This window comes from Scyliorhinus canicula, chromosome 11 (genome assembly GCF_902713615.1).
Source record: "Scyliorhinus canicula chromosome 11, sScyCan1.1, whole genome shotgun sequence".
Classification (NCBI taxonomy): Eukaryota; Metazoa; Chordata; class Chondrichthyes; order Carcharhiniformes; family Scyliorhinidae; genus Scyliorhinus; species Scyliorhinus canicula.
Window position 1 is genome coordinate 13,819,764 of NC_052156.1, and position 25,999 is coordinate 13,845,762.

Below are 25,999 nucleotides of genomic sequence, written 5' to 3' on the forward strand. Positions count from 1 at the left end.
TTAAAGGCACTTTTGGCTCTTGGGTACATCACCCAGGTGAGACCGGAAAGAGCAAGTGTTACTAAGCTGACAACATGGTTTTCATCAGAAACCTGAAGCAGGTAACACTGTACAATGGATCGGAAGCAATAAAATTGTCATCCCTCTCTGTACTTATGAGCATGGAGATCAATTGTAGCAGGCAATTAACTCCCCCAATTGAGAACTGCTAACTAAGCAGAGGTGGTTGGAGGAGAAGGCGGAGAGGGCGATAAGAGAGTGTTTTCAGCTATTGCAACATCAGGGAGCTGAATGGTCTGATATTAGCTAATGGTGGCGCGATAGCTTCGAAAGTGCAAATGTTGGCAAAATTGAAAATCCATTCGCACCTGGACAGTGTTGGAAATGTATGTGAGCTTCCGTCCTTGGTCGAATTCAACAGCTCAGGAATGCCCACGCCAGCGATTTCCTCCACAGATTTCAACACATCATCAGCATGCTTCAGGTAAATGCTGCAAACATGGCAAAAAACAAAATTTAGCCATCAGTTTACTCAAATGTTCACCCAACAGAGCAATAGTTCACATCACTCACAAACCTCTTTTATTCCATTCCCCTCCACACAACATTTCCTCGAAAAAGAGAAAAAGCAAACAACATTCCCCTGGGCCCGTTAATGCAGCTATTTAAAAGCAAATCAGCAATGTGTGAGTAACATAGAGTAATTCAGTGTCCAAAATCTTCTATTTGCTTTGGAAAATATATGGCCAACACATCACAAAAAGCACATTGAACATAGTTTCAACGAATGTTTCAGCCAAAAGTAAATTTATAGAACACGCATCTATAAATAAACTAACTCCTTGGTCCCAATGTATTCTATGGGCCCAAAACTAAATAGCCACTGACTCACTGGCACAATAACTAAAGGGATAGAGTATAAAAGTAGGGAAGTGTTGCAGCAACTGTACAAGCCATTGGTGAGACCACACCTGGAACATTGTGCACCGTTTTGGTCCTTTGTTTGCGGAGGAATGTAGTTGTATTGGAAGCAGCTCAGAGGAGGTATGCCAGATTGATTCCGGAGATGAAGAGAGATTGAGCAGTTTAGGCCTATACTCTCTCTCTCTCTCGAGATGATAAAAGATGTTGACAAACTAGAGACAAACTAGAGTTGATTCCTCTCGTGGGGAAATCTAGAACGAGAGGCCATAGTTTTAGGATAGGGGTAGCAGATTTAAAATAGAGATGAGGAGAAATTACTTCTCTGAAAGGGTCTTAAATCTGTGGAATTCACTACCCAGAGTGTGGTGGATGCCGGGACGTTGAGTAAATTTGAGGAGATAGACAGATTTTAGTTATGGCAACAGGCAGGAAAGTGGAGTTGAGGCTGAGAGGAGATCAGCCATGATCGTATTGATTGGCAGAGCGGCTCGAAGGGCCGAATTACCCACTCATTCTCCTAGTTCTTATGTTCTAATACACTGATGTATCAATATGCTGAGGTAAAGGGTGATACAATGTGGTTCTGCCTTGTAAGTAGCTATACCTGGCTAAATTGCTAATCCCTGTAAGATTATTAAAATGAGAGAAAGATGAAAAAGGTAGAGAAAAGGTCTGGAGTATTTGGGACTTCTTACTGGTCGGGGGAAAAAAAACAAGCTGCTATGATATACTGAAGCCCACAGATGCCATGGATTGGTTGGAATTGGATTATTACTTAAGAGTGTTGAACACTGATTTTCTGATCTCAGATAGCAGTGTTACTATAGCACCAACCAGGAGGTACTGTTGAAGGAAGTTTGGCGATTTGCTGCAGCACATCTTGTATAAACGGTATACACTCCTGTCTGCTTTGTGTGTTAGTGGTGGAGGGAGTGAAAGCTTAAGGTGGTGGAAGGAATGCCAATCAAGCAGGCTACTTTGTACTGGATGGTGTTGAATATTGTTGGACCTGCACTCATCCAAGGAAGAATGTTCCATTCACGCTCCTGACTTGTGCCTTGAGGAATCAGAAGTTATTTATCTCAGAATTTGCAGCATCTGACCTGCTCTTGTCCTCACAGTATTCATATAGTTGGTCCAATTAAATTTCCGGTCTACCCCCAGGATGTTGCGGATGGTGGGTTTAGTGATGGTTATGCCATTGAATATGATGGGGAGATGATTAGATTCTCTCTTGTTGGAGATGGTCAATGCCTGACACTTCTGTGACCCAAATGTTACTTGCCACTTATCAACGCAAGCAGGACATTGTTCAGGTCCTGCTGCATGTGGACATGAACTGTTGAAGAGTATCTGAGATGTCCCAAATGGTTCTGAACACTAATCAGCGAACATTCCCACTTTTGGCTGTATGGTGGAGTGAAGATAATTGATTATACTGGTTCCACTTACCATAGGAGGGTTTCCAGAGCTTCATTATATTTATTTCCTTTCTCTTTTTCCCCAGTGGGCAGAACCCAAGATTGGCACAAGAAGCCTCGTGCTATTGATGCTGAAAGGAAAATAATCAGTACAACCATTTAAACACATGAAATTGTTCTTTTATATATATATCAACAATACAGAATTACTCTTGCCATATGTATATATATATATATATATAAATTAGCTACTTAAGTTAAGAATATTTTAATATGCAATCACAGAGATGCAATGAAATGAATGTAAGGTCTGATTAGAACAGACATCAAAGTGATAGAAGAGAATGTTAAGATGTGGATGCTGTGTAAATCGTCGGTGTACATTTATAACACTGACAGCCACCAAAAATGCAGGATTATTCATAGTCGAATGGAGGTGAGTGTACTTAAAGAGGCAGAAGAAGCAAATGTTTGTACATTAGCATCCAGTCTCCAGCCTTCCAAGATTTCTGCGCAATTCCAATTTTATTTCCTCAATCGGCACTCGTGTTTTCAGCTTTCTGGGCCTTAAGCTCGAGAAATCTATCCCCACACCTCTCCCTCCATGTGGAATGCCTTGAGAGCTTTTACTGTGTTAAATGCCAGTTGCTACTATTGCACCGTGAAGTGCTTGTGTCGCGTACATCAGCCAAAATGAACAACCATGAAGAAACTAATGAAAACAAATTGAGACAAAGTCATTACCCCCATCTGAGAGGGTTCATAATTTCAAAGCACCATTGGCAGGGTGACATGGCTCTCAGAAATCGTCCGTGGCGGACAAATAAGTTCCAGCTGCTTTTTCATTCTTTTCTTATCCAATCTTGTCCCCTCCCACATCCCCAAGCCAAAACGTAAACATGAAACCAAAGGCAGAAAAGTTGAGACAAACCTATTTTCTCCTTGTACTGGTTATCTAGAGATTTCTTGGCTATGACCATCAGAAGCTGGGTCAGGGTCACTGCAGTGGCACAGCGAGGAATGCTGCTATGGAAATTCTGCAGGTACCGAAAAGTCTGCCTGTCGGGATTGAGAGAATACTCTGTCAGCTACAAAAGAATGAATTTCCTAAATGGACTAATAACAGATTTGGCTAGCTTTGTTATCTGCAAAACGTTCAATTTGAAAGTGAAATCGGAGATCTGGTCTGGTGAGCGAGGATTAAAACAATAATTAAAATAAAGAAGAGGGTCAGTGATCTCTAATCCATTTCCATGCAGCCAGATTAACAGAAACTTTTAAATCTGGCGAAGGGCGAGCGCAAAGGTTGAGAACATATCTTGGAAGGTGAAAACAAATCGGCTAGATTAACGGAAGGTTTTAAATCTGGTGGAGCGCGGTAGTAGGTGAAAACGAGTCTGTTTTTCCAAAGTCTTCAGTAGTTCTTTTCTATTAGATTTAATCTGGGTTTACCAGATGCCCTCAAATTCTCAGGTGTTAAAAGAACCAAAAAGAATGTTGAGATGCATATAAAAATGCACAAGTCCCAAGAGGTCATTTTATAAGTGTTTATTTGGCACTGGCGAGACCCACATTTGAAATGAAATGAAATGAAAATCGCTTATTGTCACAAGTAGGCTTCAATGAAGTTACTGTGAAAAGCCCCTAGTCGCCACATTCCGGCGCCTGTCCGGGGAGGCTGGTACGGGAATCGAACCGTGCTGCTGACCTGCTTGGTCTGCTTTAAAAGCCAGCGATTTAGCCCAGTGAGCTAAACCAGCCATGCACAGCTCTGCTCTCTCTACTTCAAAATGAAACATTATAGGAGGGGATTCAGAGAAGCACTGCATAAATGAACAAAGAATACAAGGGAAGACTCGCTACCCTGGAACTTAACTCTTCCGGCTGGACTGAGGTGGTACTCGATAATGGTGTGCAAAATTATAAAAGGCTGGGATAAATTAATAATCTTTGCTGCTGTAAACAAAATTTAAACATGAAAGTTCATATTTGCAAATTAAACCCTTAAGAAACAAAATGCAGGAGGAACAACATTTTAAATGAAAAGAGCGGTAAATTTTTGCTCTTTTAGATTTTTTTTCTTGGGATGTGAATGTCGCTGGCAAGACTGACACTTGCTGCCCATCCTTATTTATCCTCCGCAACTGGTAGTGGGCCACCTTCTTCCAACACAATTGCACTGACACAACGGAGTGACTTTGTAGGTCAGTTCAGCAGGCAGGTAAATCAGTCACTGTAGTGATCCAGGAGACATGGGCAAGAAGGTTAACTTTGTTTTAAAAGTAAAGCCGCTACCGTGGTGTACAACAATAGACCCAGCCGTGGACTACCAGAACTGCCGGTCCAAGTTAGGGCCGGCATTTTAAAAGGCTGAATAGAGTCCCAGCTGGGCAGGCCTCTGCCCATTACCAAGGAAACGCGCACTCCACAAGCCCCCAGGGAGATCTATTAGTGATCCTCCCACTATGTTCCCATGGGGGTCATCACATTCTCTCCTCCGCCCCCAGTCCAAATGTTCCCCCTCACACCCATGACTATGGGGTCTTCTCTGCCTCTTCGTATGTGTCTAGCGTCAGTGGCCGTATAGTCGATGGGGGACCTTCTTTTCCGTCAAAGGGCTGCCATTGGCAACTCTTCTTTGGTGGCTTCCGGCCAGGGCTCTGTCACCTCTACTGTCATTTCGGAGGCATGTCCTCTTCCTTTTGCTGAATGACTGATCCATGGTGGGCTGCAGCCCCTGTCTGAAGGCCAGTATGAAAGACGTTGAGGGTTCCCGGTTTCTGAGGTGGTCTAGATGCTTTCTTAAGGTCTTCTCTCTGGGTTTGACCTTGCGATACAGGCCCCGTTTTCTCTATCATGGCTCCCGGATTCCAAGGAGGCAGTCTCTGAAGTTACAGACTTGGACGGTGTCTCCCGGACTAAAGACCCTGTCTCATCTCTGGCTGTCATGGTTTTTCTTCTGGGACTCTTGCTTCAACTTTAGCTTCCCGTTTAAGTTGGGGAACATTAAGTTGAGTCTGGTCCAGAGGTATTAACTCACGAATAGTTCTACTGGCACCACTCCTTTTGTTGTGTGTGCCATGGTCCTACAATTGAATGGAATTGTGCTCAAGAGTGCCTGTGGTTTGCCTGCTCTTGAATGTTTTGGGCTACCCATTCAGCTAGGCTGGTCGAGGATGGATGATATGGCAACGTACAAATGTACTTCACTCCATTAGTCCCAAGTGCCTGGAATTCACTACTGGTAAACAGGGTTCTGTCCTGGCAGTATTCAGTGGGTGCTAAATGATGAGCGTCTCTCTACGGTGGCTCTGGAAGTAGTGGCAGGCCATCTGATGCACTCCCATCCATTTGGAAAGGGCATCAAATAAGATTAGAAACTTATAGCCCATGAATGGTCTAGCAAAGTCTGCGCCTACATCCAGGGTCTCCCTGGCCATTTCTGTGGATGCAGCAAGGCCGTCTTTGTGAGTTTCAGATTCTCTTGGCAGGGCAAGCATTGTCTTATCTTATTCTCAGTGTCTGTGTAGATTCCAAGCCACCAGATGTAGCTCCTTGCAAGCATCTCATTTTTTTCTTAGGCTCCTGGGGGCCGCTATGAAGATGCAGGGAAGATGTTCCCGATGGTGGGTGGGTCCAGAACCAGGGGTCACAGTCTGGGGATTCAGGGTAAACCATTTTGGACTGAGATGAGAAGGCATTTCTTCACCCAAAGAGTGGTGAGCCTGTGGAATGCATTACCACAGGAAGTAGTTGATGCTAAAACATTGAATATATTCAAGAGGTGGCTAGATATAGCACCTGAGGCGAGTGGGATCAAAGTTATGAGGAAAAAGCATCAGACTATTGAGTTGGATGATCAGCCATGATCATGATAAATGGCGGAGCAGGCTCGAAGGGCCAAAAGGCCTCTTCCTGCTCCTAACGTCTATGTATCTATGAATGTAGTTCCTGTAATATCGAGCACTGGCCTGGTCGTGGGACAATCATTTGGGCTCTCCACAGGATAATGCAGTCTTCCATACTTAAAACCCTTCTTCACAAAATATCAGGAACTAAGTCCTCTGCGGGGTATTCTTGTATTCCACCACTTGGGACGACATGGCATAGCTTTGCCAGCGTAGAGTCCTTATGGGTTCATGTCTGGATCTGTTGGGCGGATACAGGCAGAGTGTCCATGGAATTAGAGCCCTGATGACTTCATCCAACAATTGGAAGGGGGGGTGGGGGTGGTGGTGTGTGTGTGTGTGGTGGTGGCGCAGGCTCGTAGGCAGCGATAGGTGACCCGGGTCATCTGCATTTCTGGCTGATGCTCAGAAGTGTACTTGCATGCACCAATAACAGTGCCCAACATTGGGTCCGGGCTGTGGCGATGGGAGAAATTGCTTTGTCCACAATGAGGCCCAATGGAGGCTTGTGGTCCATGATGGTGGTAAAGTGTTGCCCGTAGACCTAGTGGTGACTTCTTTACCACAAATATCACTGCCAATCCCTCTTTTTCAATCTGGGCATATTTCCCCTCTGCGTCTGCCAGGGTCCTGGGTGCAGACGCAATTGGCCGCTTGGTGCCACTGTCTCATCGGGGAGATAGCACCGCTCCTACTCTGTAATGAGCGGCGTCACACATTAATAGGAGTAATCTTGAGAGGTCATAATGCACCACCATTTCTGATACTTTTCAACAGTGCGTGTGGGGGTGCCAGCAAAGTGGCTGGATTAGGTGTAAATTTCCCATAATAATGAGTCTGAGGATCGACTAGTTCTGTTGTGTTTCTTGCTGTCGGTGCTCCTTTTATGACCTTTACCTCATCTTCTACAGGGTGTAGGCCGTCCTTGTCGACACGATAGCAGAGGTGGGTTACCTCACTTGCCTGAAATACACAGGCAGACGCCTGCGTCAAGAATAGTCATAAGACGTCCTCCAAATTTTCCAGCTGCTCCTTCTCGGTGGCTCCAGAGATTAATACGTCGTCCAGGTAAACTGCCATTCTGGACAATCCTTGAAGGATGCTTTCCATCACCCGCCATCGTTCCTAATGACATCCGCTTAGTCTCACCAGCCATTTTTGCCTGGTTGTGCCTTTGAGTAGCACCTTGGATCATCTTTATACATGAAAAGTCTCTGTCAACTTTAAGTTGTTGGCGTTGCTACAATGTGCAAAACTGAACATGACAAGTAAAATCCAGAGGTACAGGATGTCGGGAAGCATTATTTTTGTCTTAAGGCCTCTATTTGCACCTCAGAGCTTTAATCATCATTTTGGACCCAAATCCACAAATAACACTATGGTCATAACATTGTAAAGTTTCCGCAGTGGGTTAGCCCAGCTGCCTCACGGCGTCGAGGTCCCAGGTTCGATCCCAGCTCTGGGTCACTGTCCCTGTGGAGTTTGCACATTCTCCCCGTGTTTGCGTGGGTTTCGCCCCCACAACCCAAAGATATGCAGGCTAGGTGGATTGGCCACTCTAAATTGCCCCTTAAATAGAAAAAAATGAATTGAGTACTCTAAATTTATATTTTTAAAAAACATTGTAAAGTCCCTCGTAATACCTGATGAGCTCTTCCAGTTCCAATTCACCATCTCCAGCTTTAAGTCTGTTTGCCAGGACACCAAGGGCCAACTTCAGTAACTTACGGTTTCCATTCTGAGCAAATCCACACCTGTACATTTAAAGAAACAATAAATCAAATTTGTTATTGTGCCATTCTACCAGCCAGTAAACGTTCCTGTTTCCAATTTCATCCCATCCCAGTCAGTAATCAATTGTTCCAATTTTTAATTACTCAATAGTAGAACCTCTATTTCCTCCTCTCTGCAGGAGTTTGTGCATAGATGGAATAAAGAGTCGGGGAGGATGTAAAGGGTTAACATCAGAAGCACTAATACTGATGCCACTGTGATGCAATGTCACATGACTAAGGCTGTTCTGGTGGGAAGCAGAAGTACTTGAGTAGAGTTACTGGATGTATGAAGATCTGTAAATAAACAACTTTTTAAACAAATAACCGCCCGTGGTAGCATTTTTAGGGTGACAGGCAAACCCTATCTAAACGTGGTGACAGCTGGTGGTTTATGTTGGCCATGTGCACCAGATGAAACATGGTGCCAGCAGATAGAACGCAAAGATCCAGAAAAACGCCGGAAGACTGCAGACCTAAAAGACCTACAAATCCGTGGAAAAAGGACAAGAGGAGGAAAGATTGAAGGCTCACCTGAGAACAGAGGACTCTGGGTGCTTCAGGCAGACAGGTCCAGGTAAGTGAGTACAGATCATAATCTGCTAGCCAAATTCCTGAAGCAACAACAGATTCAGAGCTTGGGTTAAGCATGGACTCTACATTGCCACTCCCAGAGCCGTTCTGAAGCTGTGAAAGTTTGTAACAGGCTCAACACCAAGACCATTGGAAGAACAGATTCTCTAGATACAGAGCAGCTTCAGGTTTGCATAAGGAGGAACAGAAAAATCAGGTCAGTACTCTACACAGTAGGGGCCAGAGTAGGCGATGTCATTGCAAGACAAGATGAAGTTTCAAGCTCATTAATAAGCCATCCAGGCATTCGGTGTTAGAAAAATATGATCATCGAGTGAGCAAAATGTAAGAGGCAAGAACCAGGTGAATCCATGGATTCCTTGATAATGACCTGTACAAATTTGTGGAGGACTGAGTATGGGATCTTCAGTTGAATTAATATGCAATCATACAGTGGTTGGGGTCTTAGACAAAATCCAGACCACATCAGATCTTTTGCAAATGATGGAAGAGTTAGCTCGCTCAAAGGCAGTACCAATAGCATGACAGACCAAACTGAGGAAGCAAAACAGAGCGGTTGTTTGCGGGGAAAGATGATATCCTTGGGGGGGTGGGGGGGGAAGAGAGAGAGAGAGAGAGAGAGAGAGAGAGGAGGAGAGAGAGAGAGAGAGAGAGAGAGAGAGAAGGGAGAATGAAGCCATTTCAATGACGGACAAAAAACAGTGAGTTCAGTGATGCAAAAGCGCACCAACCACCATCTTCAGATGGTGGGAAAACCTGACAAGTGGGAAGAATAGCACCAGTGATCTAAAGGTCACAAAAAGAGAGGGATAATAATTAAATCAAATCCAAGAAGTGGAAGAGCCACAGAAAAAACAAATGATCTTCTTAGGTTACGGCACAGAAATTATTATTGGAGCATTACATTAGACGTTGATTGTCACCCCACAGAATGCAAACTCGAAACTGGCACAGGTGTTTCAGTATTCTGATTAAGTACAATGGCTTAATGTGACACTTTGTCATCCACCATCAAGTAGCAAGGACAGGTGGATTAATACAAGGATAAAGAAATTGTGGAACACCTATAAGTGATAAAGAATCAGGAGTCATCAGTCCTGAGCAGAAAAGAGTGTTAGCAACTGAGGCTTATTTACAAGTTTCAATTTGCTGCCAAACAGTCCAGTGAGATGTTCAGGACTGACTTTCCTAATTTTCAGGCGAATGAACCTTCACACAAGATCACATAGGCTTAGGTTTCTTAACAGCATGAAAGGTCCATCACCATTTCTCAGACAATGAAAGCAAGTGGTTATCTTTCCAATAACTAAGCAATGTTCTGGAATGGTCACAGGGTCACATGTTTAATATAGAGCATTCTACAAATGCATCCCCACACCCACTCCCTCACCCCCCAACATATCCATCCGTTTCCAACAACACTATAATAAACATAAACCAGTAACCCAGATTAAAGACAAAGAATTAACAGAGACAAAGAAACCAACCCTCGGGTGTAACCAACAACTTCACTCAGTCTTCCCCCAGTCCATGTTTCGTCACAATTCGCCTCCTCCAGCATGTCGAAGTAATGGCCTCTGAATTCACCATTCCAAACTCCACTTTTCTCTTGTAAAGAGTCTCCTTAGTGAACCCCACAGCCTTTCTGCCAGTTCTGTTTGAATGTCCTGATGAATTCTGATGGGATAGCCCTCCTATCTACATTCTCTAGTGTCCTTCGCCCACCTCAGGATCATGCCTTTATCCAAACACCTGTGGAGGCAGACTATGATTGCCCACGGTAGCTCCCCAGATCTGGGCTTCTGTCACAATGGCTGGTGGGTTTGCGAAAGGGTTTGCAAAAACTCCCTCCCCCACCAGCTCCACGAACATCTTTGCCACAGTCCGCGGAGTCGGCACTTTCTCTGCCGTGTGGCAGCACAACGATCTTCAAATTTTGAGGTCTGGAGCAAATCTCCAGGTCATCGACTTGAGCCTTCAATGCCTTCTGCCCCTCCGCCACCAAGTGGCAATCTGGTGACCACGGTCCGTGACTGTCTCCTCCATCTTCCGAATTGTCGAGCTCTGTACCTCCAACCATTGCTCCACTCTGTACCAAGAGCTGCACAAAATGGGCTCAATCACCGTTGCCAAATTGTCCGCGACTGCCTGCTCGGTTTCCTGAACTCCTCCACCAGGAATTCCACCAGCCTCTCGAGAGGGCAACGATGACATAGAGTCCTCTGCCATTTTCTCCCCTCTTGCAACACGAGGGCCACCCAAGTCAGACGAGGACCCCTTACTCGACTTGTTCCTAGTGTTATAATCTCCAGACATCCCACGCCGGAGGTGGAACCCAGACACCCCACGCAGGAGGTGGAACTCAGACGCCCTATGCCAGAGGAGGAACCCAAACTCTCCAATGACACCACTTTTCCACCTGAACAGCACTCGTTAAACAGGCCAAAACCAAATCCCCAAGCAGGAGCCACCTGATGTGCGACCATTCACCTCATGGCTGCCACCGGAAGTTCCAGACGTGACTCAATTAAACAAGTCAGTAGAGCATGAAATACACCTGATGGTATCAGTGGATAAAAGTCTTGCCAAAGTAGCAAGAAATAAACATCCTCTTCACAAAACTGGATGCTAACAGCAGCTTTTGGCACTTGCCTCTGGACAAAGAATCCAGATTGTTACCTATTTTTGTCACCACATTTGGTCATTATTGTTTTAACGGGTTACAAGAACACAATAAATAGGAGCAGAGTAGATCACATTAGCATGTCGAGCCTGCTCTGCCATTCAATACCACCATGGCTAATTGTGGGCTTCCATTTTCCTGCTCTATCCCTACAGTGCAGGAGGCCATTTGGCCCATCACCTCTGCACCAACCCTCCAAAAGAGAACCCTACGAAGGCCCATTCCCCTGCCCTATGCACCTAGCCCCATCGAATCAGGACACTAAGGGTCAATTTAGCATGGCCCATCCACCTAACCTACACATCATTAGACTGTGGGAGGAAACCGGAGCACCAAGCAGGCACTGGGAGAATGTGCAAACTGTACACAGCCAGCCACCTGGCTCCCTGGTGTGTGAGACAGGAGTGCTAATCACTGTGCCACCATGTCGTTTAATTCCCTGAGACCAAAAATAAATCTATCCCAACCTTAAATCCCATCCCAGTGATGGGAGCATTTAAACCCCTCTGGGGATAGAGAATTCCAAAGATTCATAACCCTTCTTTGAGTGAAGCAATTTCACCTCATCTCATTCCTAAAATTGACCTCTTATCCCGAGTCTATGTCACTGTGTTTTAGACTCGCCAACAGCAGAAAGTCTTTTTTTTGTGTCCATCCTATCTAGCCCCCTCAGAATTTTGTTCAATGAGATTGGAATTTAATTCCAGAGTATATAAACCAAATTTATTTCATCCCTCATCATGGGACAACTCTCATATCCCAGGGATCAATTTAGTGACCCATCGCTGTATCGCCTCCAATGCAAGTACATCCTTTCTTAAACATGAGACCCAATTTGCACGCAGTATTTCATATGCACAGGGTTTTGTTGAGACCATAATTATGGATTTTATTCCCCTATTCTAATCCACTTGCAATTAAGGCTAACATTCCATTTGCTTTCCTAATTGTTTGCTGCACTTGCTTTCTAATTTTCTCCACTCCTTGTACAAGCACACCCAAGCCTCTTTGAACATCTACACTTGAAGTTTAATACCTTTTTAAAAAAAAAAAATTGCTTTTCTACTCTTCGGACCAAAGTGAATAACTTCACACTTCCCTACATTTCACTCCATCTGTCCTTCTAACATCTTACCTTCCCATCCAGCTTGCTATCATTAGCAAATTTTGATACATTACTCTCTATCTCTTTGTCCAAGTTATTAATATAGATTGTAAACAGCGGAGGCCCCAGCACAGGTCCTTGTGGAACTCCACTAATCACTGCCTGCCAACTGGAAAAAGTCCCACTTATGCCCATTCAGCGCCTTCCATCTGTTAACCAATCCTCGACCCATGCTAAAATACTACCCCAACACTTATCTTGCCTATTAATTTCTTGTAGGGTGCTTTTTTTTTTGGAAATAACGTATCTACGGACTCCCCTGTATCTACCCTACTAGTTCCACCTTTCAAAATCTTCAATAAATTTGTTGAATAGGATTTTCCCCTCAGCAAAACCATGTTGACTTTTTCTAATCATGCTATACTTTTCTAGGTGCAGTTAAAACTTCCTTAATAAAGTCCAAAACTTAGTCAATAATGCAGGGAATATGGCAGCCAATATGCACACAGCAAACTCCCTCAAATAGAACTGCATTGTAATTTTAAAAAAAATATATATAAATTTAGAGTACCCAATTAAGGGGCAATTTAGTGTGGCCAATCCACCTAACCTGCACATCTTTGGGTTGTGGGGGTGAGACCCACACAGACACGGGGAGAATGTGCAAACTCCACACAGACAGTGACCCAGGGGCGGGATAGAACCCGGGTCCTCAGTGCCATAGGCAGCAGTGTTAACCACTGCGCCACCGTGCCATCCAGAACCGGATTGTGATAACCCTCAAGAGGATCATTGACCTCGCTATGGGGCTTGTGTAGTAAGAGTTCCCATGGTAAAGGGCGGGGCCCATTCAGTTGGGACTCATTGTCGAGCCTTTTAAATAGCTACCCAGACCAGGAGTTCCTCTTAGTCCCGGGCTAGAACACTCGTGCGACATGCCTCGGATATGTCTTTACATTTGATTTTAAATAAATTTTTGTTTGACTTTCATTTTCTTAATGGATTACTACACTGGCAATAAGAAACAGGACCAGGATTCTGGTCAGCCCTGCTTAAAATAAATGTCTCTGGTAAGAAGTGTACAAAAGGAACCCGGAAATGCCGTTATTTGGGAAACTCGAACCATATGACGTGGATGTGAAGGATTGGCCAAAAGAATGCGCTACTTCTTTTATGCGAACGGCAGAGGGTAACGATCGACAGATGGTAATCCTTTTGACTGCCTGTGGAGCCCAGACATTCAGCATCATCGACTTACCCAGTGACCCCAGGCTCAAACCTTTCCTGAGCTGGTAGACGTAGTGGCAAACCACTACAACCTGAGACCATCAGTTGTTCTCCAGCGGGACAGGTTTAGTACAGCAGGAAGGTTCGCTGGAGGCCTGTAATGGAATACCTGGCTGGGTACTGCGAGTACAGGCCATCCCTGCCAGATATATGACAGGGCCAGCTGGTATGTGGAATAAACAACGTCAAGTGGGCAGCACGGTAGCATGGTGGTTAGCATAAATGCTTCACAGCTCCAGGGTCCCAGTTCGATTCCCGGCTGGGTCACTGTCTGTGCGGAGTCTGCACGTCCTCCCCGTGTGTGCGTGGGTTTCCTCCGGGTGCTCCGGTTTCCTCCCACAGTGCAAAGATGTGCGGGTTAGGTGGATTGGCCATGCTAAATTGCCCGTAGTGTCCTAAAAAGTTCTGTGCTGTACTGTTCTATGTTCTAAGACTCAGAGAAAACAGCTTGCAGAACCCACCCTTGATCTTAAAGAGCCATAGAACTGGCACTGTCCCTGGAAATGCCGAAAAGGGGCCCAAGAACGCCACGGTTCAATGCACTGCAGCGCGATACGTGTCGGACGCCCCCGGGTATCAGAAAAGCGGACTCCCTGTGGACAGCATCTGCACGCCCCGCCCACTACCTGGTCACTGCTCAACCAATGCACACAAGGACATGGGCTGACAACCGCAAGACTTCGCAGAGCAGTCAAGAGAGTGCTGTACCTGCGGCTAAAGGATACGCCCAAGGCAAGGCTGTCAAAATCATCAGTTCGTGTACCGCCCAGGCCAGACACCAAATCCACCTCAGGCCCGGGTCCTGCAAATCCACCAGCCCAAACAGGACAGACTAATGAAGTTGAACCGCATAACCCCAAAGTTGCCTCAATTAAAATTAAACTTCAGGTCAACTGTCACCCCTTGGAAATGAACACGGAAGTGGATGCGGGAGCTGCCGTCTCCATTGTGGGGGACAGACCTTCAGGCGTCTCCAAGCCAGCATCACACCCTGTGCCTGCGGGACACCAGGGCCAAGTTGGTCACGTACACAGAGGAGCCTCTAGGATTCGTAAGAACCACCGTGACCCAGGTTGCCCGTGGGCAACAGTCCAACATCCCATAACAGTCGTGCAAGGACCAGGACAGTCTTCTGGACAGAGACTGGCTGCAAAAAATCCAATTGGATGGGCAGCAGATCTTCAGGATGCAAACCAGTGGTCCATATGAAGTCGTCGGGAAATATCCCGAGGTGTTTCAGGAGAGCTTTGACAAGATCAGAGGAGCAAGGGCAAAGATCTACGTGGACCCAGAGACCATGCCTAAATATTTCAGGGCACGACTGGTCTCCTGTGCCGTACTCATCAAGTAGAGGCCGAACCTAGAGGTCTGGAACGCCTTGGCATAATACACCCAGTACAATTTGCAGGATGGGCTGCGCTGGTGGCTCCAGTATTAAAACCCGACAAGTTGGTCTGCCTTTGCAGAGACTAAATGCCGCGTAGCTGGAGGCCACGCATTTAGCAAGCTGTACATGAGCCATGCATACCTCCAGCTAGAGCTCTATACGGCATCCAGGTTTGACACCAACACACATAAGGGATTGTATGAATACACCCACATGCCGTTTTGGAGCCCTTCGGCCTCTGCGAGGAAACGCCGATCACCTATCTGCTTTATGCCACCAGATCTGACTCCACTGACGATGGACTCCAGGCCATCTGCGAAGGGGCGAAGGAGGCCTCATGGTCATGGGAACGAGGGGGAGGATCTGGACTGGATCTCTCAATTAATCTCCCCGTGGGGTTTATGGAGTAAGAGTTCCCATGGTAACAGGCAGAGGCCCATCCAGCTGGGACTTTTAGATACGTCTTTTAGATACCCAGACCCAGACACGAGTTCCAGCCCAATTGATTAAAATAAATTTTAGTTTCACCTTTTATCTTCGTGTCTCCTGGATTACTACACTGATAATGACCAGATAATCTACGTAATGCTGCCCTAGGGACAATCTTGGCGAAGGCATGGGAGGCACTCCTTTACTCTTCCCGAAACAGCACCACTGGATCCCTCACGTCCACCATAAGGTAAACAGTGCCTCAGATCAATTTATATAACCGAACAACAGCACCTCAAAACAGTGCAAAACAGCACACTCTCAGCACTGCACTGGAGCGGCAGCCTCAACTTCCATGCCCAAGTTTCTGGAGTGGGACTTGAACTTACAGAGCCCAAAGGGAGACAAAAGCAGAAAATAATTTTGAAAAACTTTCTTGGAAATATTCACAGAAACTTTGAAAACAAGCCAAAAAAAAATCACTGACGCTGATCTACTGTGTTGAAGTGTACAGCGGATCCAGAAAAGCATAGGTGCTGCCAAGTAAATGAATGACAAGTAGTCAATTAAAGCTTTTCTTGTTTATGAATGGAAACTACACTTAGCCTATAGCTCACTCTAATGATGTCTGGCCTTCTGTTCATTGCTGGTTGAGTTACCGTTCAGAATTGCTTCTGCGCCTGAGATATTCCAAAGAATGATGTCTCAGATCCTGGAAGGCAAGGGGAGGATAAATGTGCCAGATGGACGATATTCTGATATAATTCATCAAAGAAAAGACATGGCTTACAAGTCCTAAAAGAAGCAGGGTTGACATTGAACGACAAATGTGAATTTGCAAAACCGATGATAAAATTCTTCGGGCATATTTTGAAATTATGGACAACCTGCAGAATATCACAGAATTAGATTCATAGATTCCTTCATATGGTCAATCAAATAGGCAAGTTCCTACCAAAAATGGCAGAAATCAACAAGTTTTTACGACAGCAGTTGAGATGAGGTCACCAGTGGTGCTGGAATGTGGACCAGCAGAATGCTTTTGACGAGATGAAAAATTTCATCCCGATCCTGAGTTGTCAGCAAATGTAGCAGCGGGCGCATCATCTCCAAAGATGGACACAGGCGACCAGTTTACTACGTCTCAAGATCTCTCACCGACACAGAAGAGGTATGCAACCATTGAGAAAAGCATTAGCGACCACATGGGCCTGCGGGAGATTCTGATTTATGTCACGGGATTCAGGTTGAACATTGAAACTGATCACAAACCATTGGTTAGTCTTCTTGATCAAAGGGGAATTGCAAAAATGCCATCTAGTTTTAGACTAAGACCCATGAGATGCTATTCATTTGCGGAATTCATTAAGGAAGGTACCAGATGACAGCAGATGCATTATCAAGAATACCAGTGGAAGGAGTCAAACTGAAAAACTTTGAGGAAGTGGAAACATTTATTTTGCTCATTACTAAACACTCCACAGGCACTGAGAAAAGACTGCAAGAGAATAAGTAAGCACTACAACAGGATATCCTCGGTTGAATGAGAAGCAGAAAGAGGAATACGAACAAAGACATTAACTTAGCCCTTCTTAACTTACAGACCTCATCGCTAATAAACGGGTTCTTGCCATCAGAGCTATTGATGGGACGACAGCCGTGAACATAGCTCAAAACCTCTACAACAAACACTGCAACCTAAAAATACCTCAGATGATTGCGAGAAAGTTAGGAAGGGCGGGGAGCAACAAAAAGACAGTCAAGCTAGTAATTTCAACTACAGGTATGGAACAGACTTGAAATTTCGACAGCCTGGGGAGAGAGTGCGAATGAAATCAACAGAAAGAAGGCATAGTAACAGGAAGAGCTCCACAACTGAGATCTGATAGAATTTAGATGAACCAGGGCAATATCAGAAAAACCGAAGCGCCTTGATCTCATTGGGCAGGAAACCAATGGAACCTTGGACATACTACAGAGATCCAGATGGAGACGAGGAAAAAGAAACAGGCACAGTCGAAAGTTTACAACCATCCAGGTGGAAGACACTCCTATCGAATGATGAGTGCGCGCAATTCATCCTCAACCTTGAAACAAAATCAGGACCAGATCGGGGAGGTTGGTCCAGGCACCAGAGACTAACCCTGCGAAACCGGAGACTTTGTGGGGAGTTGTAGGAGTATGAATATCATCGGGATAAAGACTGGGGAGGTGGTAGTAGACCGCAAACCCAAAATGGCAACACTCCCTTGTTCAATCGAATGCTGTAGGAGGGATTTGCCTGTGTGTGCCAGTGACCCAAGTCAAAGTAACTTCCGAGATGATACATACTGTGGAAGCTTGATTATCTGATATAATGGAAAAGACCATAGAGTTTATGTTGTTCCGCTGTGCTTGAACCACTGATCTAATATCTGAAATCCCAGCTTATCACACATCCACGCCTCAACTCCAGACCCAAGCAAGCCAGCCAGAATCACAGCAACTAAAGCCCCCAAAATTCTGGGATGATTACTAAAGGCAGCCTAGCCTCACTCGCAGCAATTAAGTCTCCACACCACTGATCTCATCGAAGATGGCAACTTTAAACATTAATATATAACCTACCTTTTTATGCAAATGTGAATGGCACACAGGCTGAAAGTAATGTCAGCCATTACATGATTGAATTTTCCTAAACATCTCTGAAAGACCCATTTATTTCACTTCCACTGCAACCCATCAATTTCTTGCAATTAGTATCTATCCATTCTCCACGATCCCAGGCTCCGTACCTACCAAGCAAAGAGTGTGTTCAGGATCTGAAGTAATAACTGATAGCATGCAGCCATCTGCTGCTGCTCTTTCACATCAGCTCCTAGAACGTCTACCACACCATTGTTCTCAGCTGTCAGCACCTGCACACCAAAAACAGCAACAAATTAAAAGGAAAATGGTCAGTCTTCATTAACACACTCCACAAATCTTAAAATAAGGGGTCATCTTTCATAAGTATTCACTGAATTTCCAATAAATTAAATCAATTCCAGGTAACATCAATTCTTGAATGGGATGGTTTCATCGTGATTTATTTTTCTAAAAAATGTTTTTATTAGCATTTTGCACTTAATGTCAAAACTTTGCAGAACAATAGAGACAACAAAAATATTCAACATAGTAACAACATCAACATAGGTAACAGAGGCTGTCCCTGTGTCTGTGACAGTGGTCCCAGTTCTATCTTTTTCCTACTCACATTAGTGTATATCTTACAGTTTTTTTAAAGAAGTGTTCATGTTGGGGCTCTTAGCATTGAGTGATACCAGTTACTCACAACTTTACATATGCATTTACAACTATTATCAGGCCTCTTTACATTGTTCATTATCTATAGTTGTGCTAGCGAAGGAAATCCTGTTCCCTGTTCTGTCCCACCCCTCCCCGCCCTGCCGTCCAGAGTTCTCGGCGGGGGGGGGTTAGGCAGGTCCATTCTCCCGGTTTGGGCCGTATGAGAGGGATCGATATCCCCTCCTGTAAATGGCCTCCCTCCCCGTTCCTTCTCTGCTCTCTGCGGGCACCTTTTCATCCAGGTGGTGTTCCCTGCTCACCCACCCCACTTCCTATCTCCCCATCCCCTATTTGTTGCTGGTTGCGAACAGTCTGTAAAGATGTTTGTGAACTTTTTCCACGTGTCGTGGAATCGCTCCTCCGACCCCCTCATTGAGAATTTTATTTTTTCTAGTTGCAAGAATTCGGCCCGGTTGGAGGGCCACACCGAGATCCTGGGTGGCACTGCCCATTTCCAGGCCAGCAGAAGTCTCTGCCTGGCGATCAGTGAGGCAAAGGCCAGGGCGTCCGCCCCTTTCCCTGTCCAGAGCTCTGGAGGCTCCGACACTTCGAGGCACAGATGGGCACGTCTCCATCTCGACCCCCACCACCCTGGACATAGCCTCAAAAAAAGGCCGCCCAGAACTCCGAGTCTGGGGCAGGACAAGAACATATGGGTGTGGTTGGTCGGGCCTCCCTGACACCACTTGCACTTATCCTCCACCTCCGGGAGAACCTGTTCATGCATGTCTTAGTAAGGTGCGCTCTGTACATCACCTTGAGCTGCACCAGGCGTCGTCCAGTGCAAGAGGAGGTGGAGTTGATCCGTTGAAAAATAAAATGAATGAAAATTGCTTATTGTCACGAGTAGGTTTCAATGAAGTTACTGTGAAAAGCCCCTAGTCGCCACGTTCCGGCGCCTGTCCGGGGAGGCTGGTACGGGAATCGAACCGTGCTGCTGGCCTGCTTGGTCTGCTTTAAAAGCCAGCGATTTAGCTGAGTGAGCTAAACCAGCCCCGTTCCAGAGTCTTCACCCTATCTCCATGCCCAGCTCCTCCGCCCATTTACATCCAGTGGGGTCCTGACGTTTTCCATGAATCGTCCATAGATGTCGCCCCATTTGTCGTCTCCTAGCCAGTCCAGCCACCCTACCATTGTGTCCAGAAATGTGTGTCTGGGGGGGGGGATGTTTTTCTCCCCTTGCGGATTTCTCCGAGTGTTCTCCCAGGGTGGCCAGTCTAACGTCCACGTACATGTCCTTCACTCTCAGTGCCCCTCTGTCCTCCTTCCATGTCCCAAATGTGCTGTCTATCCTCGCTGGTGTGAACCTATGGCTGTGGCAGATGGGGGCCTCTATAGACATCCCGCCAAGTTTGAAATGCCACCTGAACTGATTCCATGATCCTGTGATTTCTAACTTGGTAAATCTGCACACTTTGCAGCAACTTTTTCCGACCTCTGGACTTTGATACACTTGTCACCTGCATGGTTAGAAAGTGGCATCGAGTGGGCCATGGCAGCCATTCCTTCTTGGTTCTGAAGTGGTCTTGGGTTACACACACCCGCAGGTTTTCTTCTTCATATCTTGATGGGTGATAACTCATGCTGGGCCCCGCTGCCAGTCTTCAGTGTCTGGATCAAGTAGTCGGGTTTTACGTGAGCCCAGAGATGGATTGTCAGATGGCTGTTTAACCTCGGAGACCTCATAAGCAGTCAGATCTCATTCTAAGCTAACATCGTGTGTGTATTTTCAAAAATAAAAATCACTGGAATGTAATCAAGATTGGAAATCTATCTGATCTTTCATGTGCCTAGCTGACTTGAGATCAAGTGCATGTGTTGTCATCAGGCTCCAACAGATTGCTTAGCACAGGGTAAGAAATTAATCTGAGACCTTTTGGAATGCACATTTCAGTCTGTACCATGTGTGCGCATAGCCAACCCAACAATATCAGTGGAGTGGAGTATTGTATCAGCTGTATTTTTAGGTGTAACTTTTTAAAAACTCTTCCTCCCTGATCCCAGCCACAAATACACGTTGGTGTTCTGGCCAGAGGTTTTTATAAATAGATGCCGTCATTTATACAAGAGGAATTTATGGCATCCAACCCTTTCATTTTCATCCTTTTCTGTGAGGCTTTGCCTTCAAAGGTTCAGCCCCTTACCAAAAGATCACAAAGTAAAATCACAGGAACAAACTCACATCTTAATAAAGGTTTCATTTACAGGGTTTATGTGCTGAAAATATATCCTATATCTTACTGATCTGGCATAAACAACTCCTGACTTAGAAAAAAGTGGAATGCTGCCTTCAAGGCTCTTGAGTTAACAAATTTCGAAATCTCATTGCATTGCCCAGGCTAATTATATGACTTCATTGACACCAGCCTTTACCTGAAAGAAATTGTGAGCATTTTCCAAATGGTTGCACAATGGATTGAGCAACTCTACAGCAAATTGAGCAAGGGCTTGAGGAGTCTTTTGACGCAAATGGGAAAATCCAACATCTCTATCTCCTTGAACCTGTGTGAAGAGAAGTAAACAGGACAACGGACTTCCAAAAATATACATTTAACCTTCATTTATTCACAGTGTTCCAATCACACTGCAAACAAGATAGAGACCATACAAGCACACTGAAAGAAATAGAGGCTTGCATTTATAAAGCATCTTTAAATACCTTAGAATGTCCCAAAGTGCTTTAAAATCAATGAAGGACTTTTTATAATGTAGGAAATATGGCAGCCAATTTATACACAAAATTTCACAAACAGCCATGTGATAATGACCGGATGATCTGTATTTTTTAGTGATTAGTTTGAGGGATAAATATTGGCTTAGTACACCAGGGAAAACTTCCTCGTTCTTCTCTGGAGTATTGCCATGGGATCTTTTACGTCCATCCGAGACAGCAAATGTCTTCTTGCATTAATGTCTCAACTGAAATATTTTTGGACACATTCCCTCAGTACTGCACCAATCTCAGCGGTGTGGTTAGGAGTACAGTGGACATATACAACAAAGCAGCTTGCATTTTTATAAGCCGCCCTTTACTTAAAGGAATGTATCGAGGCTTCTTTCCTGGTTGAAGAGATGTTTAGGTTTTGAATGGAGAGGTCATGAGAAAAGGCCAATTAGGTGGAGAGTTTCAAAGAATCAAGGGTTAGTGACTGAAACAACTATGAACACGATTCTACCCACTCCATCGTCCTTGTGCCTGGCGCACCTCCCGCTATTCCCAGAGACTGGTGGGAGAACCGCTAAACGAGGCTCGCACCAGGCGCCAAACTGAGTGCAATGCTCTCGACCTGCGGCACCCAACTCCATCTGGTTCATGCCATCGCTGGGCTGAGCGCATTTAAATGAGTCTTTAAACTCATAAATATGCTCAACTTGGTCGAAGTCAGGGTCCACTGGATTCCAGGGTTTGCCGCCCCCGCTGCCTGAGGCTGGCGGGAATCTCTACTGGTTTTCATAAACTGAGACCAAACGTGGGCTCAGAGGTCACTGAGACCCCGGGAGGTCATGGGCAAGGCAGTGCCCTGGTGTGGCCGGGGTGGGGGTGGGGGGGGGGGGGGGTTTGTACACATGCACCTTCGGCGACCCCAGAGTGGGTTGCCGGTCCCAGCGGGAGGGAGCAGTGGTACCAGTGATGGCAGGGGCCCTGATGCCTGCGAGTTGGGGAGGGCCTCTGCCGGTGATTAGGATGGGATAGGCCGGAGAGGGGGTCTCTAGATCGGGGCACCCATGATCACCGAGAAGCAGGTCCTGCCGGTGTCTTTAGGTCCTCACTTCAAAAAAAAATTCGCGTGAGGGGGGAATTAAGCGAGAATCTTCCCAAGCTCCAAGAGTGTGTGGAATGTGATGGGAATCGCACCGGAACAGTCGGTGGGATTCTCACCGGTTTTCCTGTCCCTCATGACACTTAAACATTTTTTGGGAGAATTCCACCCAAATCTGAGAATGTTCAGGATCCTCTTGCTGCAACGTTAAGGTTTTTCTACTTTATCCCATTTTCAAAGTTACTGTTGATGCTGCCTATACTTTCTTCCCTGTTATTATGTAATTCAACAACTGAGAAAAGGAGGCATCATGTGCCCGGATGATTGTTATTGTCGTTTGAGTTGGCTGCAACTACTGCTGGTTTTCTGGCTTCCCCATGATTAAGTGTCTCATTCTGACAGGAACTATCTTCAATAACACTCATTACTGTCACTCCCTGCCTCCCCTCCCTTCAGTCCCTCAGCAACAATTTGACTGAGATGAGGAAGTTATTGTGCGGGAAATATCAGGACGAACCTTTAATCTCTCACAGATGCATGGCATTAGGACAGCAATGTATTTGGCACAGAGTCGCCTTTAACTATGAGTGCAACACAGATTAAGTCAAATTCAAACAGTTCTTCAGTCGTAATGAAACAACAGATGAGCGATGAGAGGATTTCAGTCTTCCTTGTGTATCAAGTAAAAATAGAACAAGAAACATTTGGAAAAGATTTACAAAGCTGGGCACAAGAGTAGAGAATACTGTCTGTGTATTGGAAATTGTTTACGGCTGTTATCTAGCCAAAGATGACAGCATGTGAACTATTTCATTGTGTTTCCATATTCCAGAGAATTAACCTTAGCATTAAAAAGTCATAATACCCTTATTATAATGTATTTCAACTGCATACCTTTAAGAAGAGCATTTTATTAGTAGCAGTTGTGGCCAACATGTAATCCAATTTGTGATACAGGTCTTCCAGAAGAAATACTAGTTCTGGTGACGACAGCTGCACAACCTCAGTAGCCTACAAGACAAAACAACCCTCAATATTGATACTGACCGACGAGTCGACATGAAATTAGCAGCCCATTTTGGTCAATTTAGCTCATCACTTTGCATTTTAACTTGTACTATTAGTAATGTTGCATGGCATAGTTGCTGCCTAGGGTGCTGAGAACCTGGGTTCGATCCCGGCCCGGGTCACTGTCTGTATGGAGTTTGCACATTCTCCCTGTGTCTGTGTGAGCCTCACCTCCACAATCCAGAAATATGCAGGTTAGGTGGATTGGCCACGCTAAATTGCCCCTTAATTGGAAAAAAAAAATTGGATACTCTACATTTATTTTAAAAAATAAATGTCATATTTTCTTGCTGTGTTAGAAGTGTTTTATTATTGTACAACATAATAAAGTGGATAGAATAGAACATAGAACATAGAACAGTACAGCACAGAACAGGCCCTCGATGTTGTGCCGAGCAATGATCACCCTACTCAAACCCACGTATCCACCCTATACCCGTAACCCAACAACCCCCCCTTAACCGTACTTTTTTTTTAGGACACTACGGGCAATTTAGCATGGCCAATCCACCTATCCCGCACATCTTTGGACTGTGGGAGGAAACCGGAGGAAACCCACGCACACACGAGGAGGACGTGCAGACTCCGCACAGACAGTGACCCAGCCGGGAATCGAACCTGGGACCCTGGAGCTGTGAAGCATTTATGCTAACCACCATGCTACCGTGCTGCCCACAATGTTTTTCAAAACTGCTTTGTGAATTTGAAGGACAGCTTTCTTGATGGCAAACAAGCCAAGGACTATCCAAACACTGACCTTGGTGTGTAGCTCAGTGTCCAGCACCGATTTGGTTACCAGACCACACCGTAGGACAATAAATACATCCGTATCCAGTTCTCTAAAGTAGGCTCTGTAATTGTTCAAATTAATCAAGATCTTCCCTTCTTCAATGTTTTCCTGCAGAATACATAATTAATTGCATGAAACATCACCTAGATATTTAAAGAACACGCAGACACACAACATTTCTGAAAAGTGAATTATGGATCTTCACTTCTTAACTTTCACTCTTTTATATTGCAACAGTGCAGACGTCAATGACATCTAAAGCATTTGCCACCAACATCCACCAAGTTAACTAGCTGAGAAAGTCATTCTTGCCCTGACCCAAGAGCAAATATTTTCAAGATAAATTTAGACTACCCAATTATTTTTTTTCCCCCCAATTAAGGGGCAATTTAGCGTGGCCAATCCCACCTACCCTGCACATCTTTGGGTTGTGGGGGTGAGACCCACGCAGACACGGGGAGAATGTGCAAACTCCACACGGGCAGTGACCCAGAGACCGGATCGGACCAGGGTACTCAGCGCCGCAGGCAGCAGTGCTAACCACTGCGCCACCATGCCGTCCTCTAAGAGCGAATGTAACCACTCCACGTAATCTGTAACAATGGTTTTTTTTTAAAGGAGAAATTTCAAAAAGGTGCACAGATTTTGTGAGGACAAGCACCGAATGAGCAATACTTCACACGGTGGAATATTGGAGCAAAGATTTATATCTGCAGATCCTCACCTGTGAAGAGGTGCTGAGTGAAACACACATTATGACAACAGGAAAAACGAGATAAACAGAGAAAAGGAGAATGAGTCATTGCTTCAAAGGAGGGTACCAGTGAAGACCAAAGCCGAACACCTGCCTATCATTGTTAACTGTACCTTCCCTTGTGTATTCTCGGATTGCACTTGACTTTCTTCTGCAGGATCTTCAGTCTGAGAGCTGTCTGTAGAGGAATTCTTGTTATCCTCAGACTTCTGTTTCTTCTTACTCTTTTGATCTTGAAAGAAAAGAAACAAAAAACATTCAAACTAGAAATTCCGCTCCCAGATCGGCTCTGCAAATCCGATCCGTGGGAAAGTGCCCTGGAAGTTGGGATGTTCATTCTCCACGAGGTTCTCTGGGAGTTGGACTGGGCGACTCCAGAATGAACGCGAAGGTTGCAGAGTGTGAAGGTGGGCTGGGTGGAACGTCTGCTTCAGTGCACCGGCAGTTCGTCAAAGATCTACTACAAAGCAGTAAAACAAAAACGGCCCTCATGCACCTCTCACACCTGCTCAACCCCCACACCATTTCCACACCTCATCCATGCCAACTTGTGCCCCTCCACCCGACCCCAGGGCCCGTTATAGCCCCTATGCCAACTTAATGTTAACTCATGTCCCACCACCCTTTGCCCTTAAATCAACCATGCCAACTCACCCAGTATCTACCATGGGCAAACCTCAGGAGCCATGCAGAGATTAAATAAAGTTCCAAGTGTCTACTGCCAACTTTATTTTCAAAATATTCATAAAATCCATTCACTACAATTACATTCTTTATACTACAAAATCC

The 25,999-nt window shown here is 45.3% G+C and overlaps 1 protein-coding gene across 4 annotated transcripts in view; it reads right to left on the reverse strand.

Moving 5' to 3' along the window:
• fancd2 (FA complementation group D2) overlaps positions 1-25,999 on the reverse strand; it is a 120,107-nt gene that overhangs the window by 23,000 nt on the left and 71,108 nt on the right. For all 4 annotated transcript variants that reach the window (XM_038812302.1, XM_038812301.1, XM_038812303.1 and 1 more), the window contains 9 exons: positions 25,324-25,442; positions 24,424-24,564; positions 23,493-23,609; positions 21,211-21,339; positions 18,289-18,407; positions 7,897-8,007; positions 3,277-3,404; positions 2,377-2,476; positions 369-491 (listed from right to left, as the gene is read on the reverse strand). In XM_038812302.1, coding sequence (XP_038668230.1) covers positions 369-491; positions 2,377-2,476; positions 3,277-3,404; positions 7,897-8,007; positions 18,289-18,407; positions 21,211-21,339; positions 23,493-23,609; positions 24,424-24,564; positions 25,324-25,442 — 1,087 coding nt within the window. The remainder of the gene's footprint in view (positions 1-368; positions 492-2,376; positions 2,477-3,276; positions 3,405-7,896; positions 8,008-18,288; positions 18,408-21,210; positions 21,340-23,492; positions 23,610-24,423; positions 24,565-25,323; positions 25,443-25,999) is intronic.